This window comes from Sceloporus occidentalis, unplaced genomic scaffold (assembly GCF_023333645.1).
Source record: "Sceloporus occidentalis isolate IW3139 unplaced genomic scaffold, rSceOcc1.0.p SCAF_2, whole genome shotgun sequence".
Classification (NCBI taxonomy): domain Eukaryota; kingdom Metazoa; phylum Chordata; class Lepidosauria; order Squamata; family Phrynosomatidae; genus Sceloporus; species Sceloporus occidentalis.
The window spans coordinates 186,628,651-186,636,544 of NW_028316982.1; the positions used below are offsets into that span (position 1 = coordinate 186,628,651).

Here is a 7,894-nt window from a genome sequence, read left to right on the forward strand (position 1 = left end):
TCTATACTTGTGGTCCGGGTGGAAAAGAGCGAGATGTATGTGTCTTGAGACACCTCTCAAGGTTATTTTTATCCATGTCTTGAACCATCCACGGCTTGAAAAACCTGTCTATCTATCATACACACCCAGATATAATCTATCATCATATATATGACCCACATATATATAATGTATTGTCATATATATCACATACACACGACATATATATAATCTATCATCATATCACACACAGAGACATCTATCTATCTGAAGCGGTGGGTGTTTGTATCCGTGGCTAAAAGGCGGGCGTGGGCGTGTGGGGCTGTGCTTGTGTGACTGGGCTCCTTCAGGGCGAGAGGGGCTTAGAGTGGCGGCCTGAGGCCTGACTGAGTGTGGCCCATGAGGCGTCGCTCTCTCTCTCTCTCTCTGGAGGAGGCCCAGGAAGGTGAGGTCAGTGGAGGCGGCGCCCGGCGCTCCTCGGAGGGAAGCGCGGGGAAGGCGGGGCCGCCGAGGAACACATTTATATAGAGCCCTGGAGGCAGGCTGCTGCTGGGCAGAGAAAGAAAGCAAGAGCGGGCGTCGCTGTCGTCCTCTGCCGAGGGATGCTGTCCGCCTGACTGCGCCAGTGCCTCCGCCGCCTCCGCCTCCTCCTCTGCTCCGGGGCCTCTGCGAATGAAGAAGCTGCTCCTCTTGCTCTTCAACTACCGGGGACTGGTGACTCGAGGCGGGGGACGCAGAGGGAAGCGCCGCCGAAAATGGCCTCCTTCCACATCCGCCCCGCCAGGCCCGGGGACTGCGCCGACCTCCTCCGGCTCATCAAGGTACGGCGCCGTCTGGGCGCACGGATAAGGCGCTTCCAGAGCGCTTTAAAGACTTAAAGCGCTCTCGAAGCGGGTTATTTGGAGGAAGGCAAGGGCACGCCCTCTCTGAAGAAACCTGCCAAGGAAGCCCCATGATAGGGTTGCCCTAGGATGGAAAACAACTTGAAGAAGGCACACGAGGAACAAAGAGAGCAGAGGGGGGCATGCAGGTGTTGGGTGGGAAGGGGGGCTGCTACTCAGCAGATGGGGATTCTGGGAGCTGTAGTCCACAAAGAGCATCTTCCCAGCCATCTCTGTTCAGATGGAGCTCTTTTTAGGTGACCAGAATGGCCCTTAAAAAGGAAATGGAGCCTGAACCGAAAAGGGGAAGAAGGTGTCAGGGCTATTGCCAGGCAGCCAGGAGGGCAGCCTTTGGTGACTCACACAAAACTCTGCTGCCTTTTTTTATATGTAGTCCTCTAACTCCAGATGGCTCCAGGCTTTGAAGAAAGCACGCATGCGCACGGAAAGAAAGATGCCTCAAAAACAAGAAGGGGGAGGGCTTTGCTCTTGCTTGTCTTGCTCCACATCAGCTGCTGCTGCAAGAAGTTTGTGTCTGGATCAGTGCTGATGGCAGCTGTGTGTGTGTGTGTGTGTGTGTGTGTGTGTGTGCTCCCAAGTCACTTCTATGGGGGTTTCTCAGGCAAGGTGGCTTTCCCTTCCCCTGAAATGCAGCACCTAGCATTCACTCCCATCCAAGTACACTCATTCCTACATCCAAGGATTTTTTGTGGATCCCATCATCCCTGGCTTGAAAATAGTTCAAAAATAGATACATTCCAAAAAGCAAACCTTGATTTTGCCCTTTTATATAAGAGATACCATTTTACTATTTACTTAGTAGGACTTCATCTACTAATGTTGGTATCCACAGGGGGGGGGGGGTGTCCTGGGACCAAACCCTAGCAGATACCAAGGGCCCACTGTGCTCCCCAGGGCTTATCTTCCACGATCTAACTAGATCTGGTGTCTTTGGGGTAATTAGGCCTCTCTTCCCCATACACAAAACTTAAATACCTAATTACTTGGAAGCAAGCCCCTTTGGACTGAGTTGGACTGAAGTGTCAGTAAACATGTGGGATTCCAGTATACATCCATTGTTCTGGAAGGTGGAGCTGTGTGTGCCTTTAGAGTCCCATAATCCATAATCTACTTGTACTGAAAATGCCTTGGAAAATACAGATTGGGGGCAAAGGTAGATCTGCTCTTAATGAGAACTGTTTGTGCCATACCTGAACAGCCTCCCTTCTTGCGTGCAGAAACACTTTGCCCTCCCAAGTTAGCAAAACATCCCCTCCCTGGTCTTGTGCAAGAGGCTGTACAGTCTCCTCCCTCATCTCAAAGCTGGTGCTGTAAACCAGGGGAGGGGGGATCAGACGTCATGGAAAGTGAGTCAACAGTTCCTCTGGTTGAACTTTTTTGCAAGAGAGGTTGACCTATTTATAATGGATTAGATCTGACCTTAGTCAGACTGTAATCTCCTATGGGACGGGCCTTTTAATGCAAGGAACATTTCCTAACGTTAACGTGAGTTTACATTTGTTTAACTTAAACTCATTAACTGAATTGTTGCTCATGCTCTTCTTCGTCACATTCCAAGTTCAAAGCGTGTTTCCATCTCACGTCCATAAATCTTTACTTGGGAAGTAAGTCCCATTGTGTTTGTTCAGTGCACTGAGGTAATATTGTACAAGACGTCTATTGCAGACCTATCAGTGTTTACTCGGAAGTAAGCCCTGTTGTATTCAGTAAGACAAGTGTAAAAATTGCAGCCTCAGTCTTCTTTTTCTTCTTTTTAATTTTTTCTTTTTATTTTTGCTGTTCTTTTTATGATGTAGACTATCCATGATCTATATAGTTATTTCCTAGATGTTCACATTTCTTATAACAACAGCAGACATGGTATTTTATGTAGGTGAGAGAAGTGTTCTTTAAAGGAAAAATAAATAGGTTTTCTCTGCATTTGTATGGAACAAGAAAGACAGACCAATGAAAGCTATCAAAACATGTGTGTTTTGTTTTGGCAGGCGCTTGCTAAATATGAAGACATGGAGGATCAAGTAGTACTGACTGAAAAAGGTAATATTTATCAATCAACTTCTCTGGACAATTTTGTAAAAATAAAAATCATTCAAGGGAAGGAAAATGGTATCAAAATAATCCATTTGCTGTTGTTCTGCAGATCTACTTGAAGATGGCTTTGGAGAACACCCTTTCTACCACTGCCTCGTTGCAGAAGTGCCAAAAGAACGTTGGACTCCTGAAGGTGAAGCTTGGTTTTTTTTAGTTCCTCTAGTATAAAAGAACAGATTGTAAACAACAACCTAAATAATGTTAGGGACAATATGTGAGTCTTTAGGTCTGCCTGGTGCTGAGGGTGAATGCTTAAGCTTACTGAAATGTGAAAATGTTGGCTTGGATCCAGACCTTGCTTTCCGCAAATGGAAGAACTCCTTCTGTCTGCAGAGGGCTTTCGAGCCAGCAGAGTATTTCCAATGGCAGCATGGGGAAGGAAGCAATTTTTGCTGATTTCCCCCTGCAGCTTCCTACACTCTTCCTCCCTAAAATATGTTCCAGAATGTATGCTCTGGAACTGTGGGAGGTGGTACTGGGGGGGTTGCAGGGGGAGGGGGGAATTGGCAAAAATCACCTCCCCTGCCTTTCTTGTTGGCTAGAGTGTACTGAGCACTGCACTCAGGGAGTGCGCCCGCTAGTGGGAGCCAGCTCTGGATCCAATCCAGTGTCTCTTCTGAAATGTTCAGCTATTTTGAAGACCATGGAGAACCTGGTATAATAGTAATAATGATGTTGTAATTCAGTTCATTACATGGTTGTTCTTGTTTGACCCTAATTTATCACTTTGTAATCCTGTTGAATCACATGTTTTCTTCAATTTGTCCCCAATCTTCAGGTTACAGTCTCTAGCTTCGCCATGTACATGGCCCTTCCGTGTACATGGATGGGCGGGGAGGTAACTAAAAGATCCGTTACACAATAAAGTAGATGATCATGATATATGAGGTAAGGTCTCCAGGGATGAATATTATTCCCAAACATTGACCTCGAAAAGAAAGTGAAAAAGCATATGCAAAACACTCGGTAGATCAGAAATCCTATGTGTATCTCTGTGCCTCATCACATGTATAAAACGTTTCATGAATAAAAGATCAAATCTGAGTTTTAAACTTGGCTGTCACAGACAAAGCAACGCTGCAGTCTCTCTTAAAGAGTGAATGCATTGTGAACATAAATTGACTTAGAAGACAAACATGAGGGGTTTTGCTTTGTGAATCTCATGTTCCAAAATGTAAAAGGAAACAGAGCTGAGATAATAACATTCTGATCTGCCGTGTAAAATTGAAGAAGTCTGAATTGTATCTCAACGTGGTATAAATAGACTGTGTGCTGAGCATCTCTAGCAGAAAACTGTACTAGTTGAATAATGTCAACCCAACTTTCCATCTACTACAGTAGTGCAGTTCCTGATTATTGAAGCAACGTTCTGCTAATTGTACCTAGTAAATGTGCTGCTAGCTTTGGAGCAGTCTGAGACCATTTTTACTCAATGGGAATCTCTACTCTACTTGGACATTAGTCCTTGTGACATTGCATTATAAACTTCGCCTATTGTAGCTCAACAAATTAATTTTGCATGTTCAGAATTACCATTTTGACATATGCATGTAAGACTTAAAATATACTAACATTGCTTTTTAAATATATTGGTATGTTTGTTTATGGTAAATATATAATTTTGTTGCAGGTTATAGTATCGTGGGCTTTGCCATGTATTATTTCACTTATGATCCATGGATTGGAAAACTGTTATATCTTGAAGATTTCTTTGTGATGAATGAGTACAGAGGTAATTAAGGAATATCATATACTACTAGAGATGCAAGCCTTCTAAACACATTACTAAAAACTGCAATTCTTTCCTTTTTAGGCTTGGGCATTGGTTCAGAAATTCTGAAGAATCTGAGTAAGGTAAGTACTCTTACTATCTGTTGTGGTTTGGTTCCAGAAACCCCAAGGAATACCAAAATCCATGGATGCTTGAGTCCCATTACATACGATGGGGTAGTAAAATGGTGTCCCTTAGATAAAAAGGCAAAATCAAGATTTGCTTTTTGGATATTTTTTTTTAAATTAAGCCATAGATAGTTGAATCTGCAGGTGAAAAATCTATAATTTGAAAGGCTGACTATAGTCACTGGTAGCTTTCCATCATGTAACAGAAACCTATTTTCTAAAGTGTCCAGTTAAACAGCACCACACTTAATACCACTGGGTATTGTTGCTGACACGTCGTTCATTCAAGGTTCTGTAACGCCTCACAGGTAACAAATAGTCATCTGATGGATCTCATACAAAACAGCTATTGCAATAACTGTAGAAACACGTTCCCAACCAAACCCACATTATTGTTCATAGTAGCACACCAAAGTGTGTGTGGTAACATTCTGAATCATAATTCTGAGAGTGGCAGATTTGCCATCCTCACAAATCCAGCAGAAACAAGAAGTCATGTGCCTAAGAGGAATGCGACTTAGAACAAATCTGCACTGCAGAAATAATGCAGTTTGACACTACTTTTAATTGCTATGACTCAATGCTGTGGAATTCTGGGATTTGTAGCTTTGTGAGATATTTAGCCTTCTCTGTCAGAGCGCTCTGGTGCCATGACACACTAGAGATCCCAGCATTGAGCCATGGCCAAACCGCATTATTTTTGCAGTGCAGATTCAGCCTTAGTCCAGGGTCCCATAAACTTTGTTCCAATTAAATAGCACAATACTTTTGGAATGTATGACTGTCTGCTTATTTTGTTGTCTACCATACCATTCAGATATTTTATGTTGTACTGTGGTATTTTTTTAAATTGTTTTAAATTGATGTAAATTTTTAAGATTACAAAGTGATTAGTAAGCATACTAGGAATATAGTATTTCAAGAAGCTATCTTGAAATCATTAATTTCTTGAGCAATTCCAAGGGGAAGACAATTTGGGAGTATGAAGAATAGTTTCAGCAGGGAGTCAATGAAATAAAATAATCACTGTCAATCATGCCCCAGGACACAAAAATACTCCTTTTGTTGTTCATACCTTCTGTGCTTTCCCTAGATGGCTGTCAAATGTCGTTGCAGCAGCATGCACTTCCTAGTGGCAGAGTGGAATGAACCTTCCATCAAGTTCTACAAGCGACGGGGAGCTTCTGACCTGTCGTCTGAGGAAGGCTGGAGACTCTTCAAAATAGACAAGGAGTATTTGATAAAGATGGCATCTGAAGAGTGAAGAATTTTGCAGAACAATAGCAAATTTTTCCAATTATTTCTTTTTTAATATTGTCTTCCCACCTTATTTTCAATGACTTTATTTTGAAATAGTTTATTTTGAAATAGTTGTATGGACCCTGATTCAAAAGGCTCATTATCAGTGGCATAAATAAAATGGTGTGTCGGATTTTTAGGACTCCAGTCTAACAGTTGGTGACAGTTGCAGAGTCAGTTGAGGTGCTTGTCTCCATCCTCCTATCAGTATATTTGTGATCCTAAAATGTATATTGTGTATAACTTCATTCTTGTAAGTGTCATAATGACACCAGTAGAGGTTTTGTAATTATTTTTGCTATTATTTTTGTTATTAAATTATTTTTGCTCATAATAAACTATGTTTTTCATGTTAGTGACAATAAATTGGTATCCTCTTTTAATCTGGGTTTTGGTTGCTCCAGTTCATGATGTATTACATAGCCATGAAATGTTTCCTGCTTCTGTTAAAACTTAACTTGTTACTAAGCCCAGTATGCTATCCTTCATATTTCCTCTTCTTTGTCCATTGTTAACTTCAAGACCTGCATGGTGTAGTGTTTGGAGTGTAGTACTCTAGGAGACCAGAATCTAAATCCTCACTCGGCTCATAGAAATTCATTTGGTGACAGTAGGCAAGTCAAACTCTCAGCCACAGAAGAAAGCCATGGGAATCTATCCATCCCTCAAACAAATCTGGCCAAGAAAATCCTGTGATAGGTTCACCTTAGGGTTGCCATAAGTTCAGAAATGACTTGAAGGTACACTGAAAGTTTCCAATATGGTACTGGACACCTAGAATAAAAGGTTTTCTGTGAGATTTTGATATAAATAATACTGGTCTGGAGAAATTTAACTGGCCTCATCATAAAGGATGTTCCAGTCTGGCAGCAGAAGGAAAACATGATAGTAGGGGGATAAAGTATTGAATATGGTGGGAAAAGAAAGGAGGCCTGCTTACTGATTCCCCTTTGTATAGACTTAGCACACAGGAAAAATCGGGGGTTTAAACAGTGAAAATCATGCAATTGTGATTAACATTTTCACATGACGTCGTGATTAAAGTGCCATTATCCTGGGAATAGACAGCAACAAATCTTGCATGGAGAAGTCCGATGAATAGTTTTTTGTTGTTTATTTCGTTTATTTCTTTAATCATGATGTTTGTGAAAATGTTAATTGTGATTGCACGATTTTCCACATGGTTTTCGGTGTTTAAACCCCCAATTTTCCCCATGTGATAAAGTTCAAAGTTGGGTTGAATTGCTCTGTCCTCACTGCAACCAAGCAGTATAAACCAATGGGAAAATCATACAATATCATGCAATCTATCACATTTTCACTTTCCTTTTCAATCAGTTCACAGACCCATCAAGCTGTATTCTAACAATCCTTTTTCCCTCCTCATCAACTCGGTATCTGCCTACTGCTTCTGTGACATATTCATGGCTTGCAAAAGCTGTTTCCAAGCATTTTCCTTCTTATATAAGATTAAAAGAGAAAGACAGGAACTGTCAATTATATAGTTATGAAACATACTGGTTTTACTGGTTTTCAATAAAAGCTGAGGTTTAAGATTCAAATTTGCCCAAAGCTACTCAAACAGCAATGAAACTCAAAACCAGATTTCATAAATATACAGTGGGCCCTTGGTATGCACTTGATATCCTGGAACCACCATCCCACCCCCTCCTCCCCATGGATACCAAAATCTATGGATGCTCAAATCCCACTAAATATAATGG

General features: G+C 41.7%; 1 protein-coding gene across 3 annotated transcripts; it reads left to right on the top strand.

Annotated features, from left to right (window-relative positions):
• The first annotated feature begins 464 nt into the window (after window positions 1-464).
• On the top strand, window positions 465-6,536 carry LOC149319462 (diamine acetyltransferase 1). 3 transcript variants are annotated; one of them, XM_089511761.1, is made up of 6 exons: window positions 465-800; window positions 2,867-2,918; window positions 3,022-3,105; window positions 4,603-4,704; window positions 4,786-4,826; window positions 5,965-6,536. In XM_089511761.1, the coding sequence occupies exons 1-6, from the start codon at window positions 735-737 to the stop codon at window positions 6,133-6,135; spliced, it is 516 nt and encodes a 171-aa protein (XP_089367887.1). In that variant the 5' UTR covers window positions 465-734; the 3' UTR covers window positions 6,136-6,536. The 3 variants fall into 3 exon arrangements, with proteins under 3 accessions (XP_089367887.1, XP_089367889.1, XP_089367888.1); XM_089511762.1 differs by lacking the exon at window positions 465-800 and adding an exon at window positions 1,062-2,366; XM_089511763.1 differs by lacking the exon at window positions 4,603-4,704 and having other exon boundaries at window positions 468-800.
• Window positions 6,537-7,894: the final 1,358 nt, after the last annotated feature.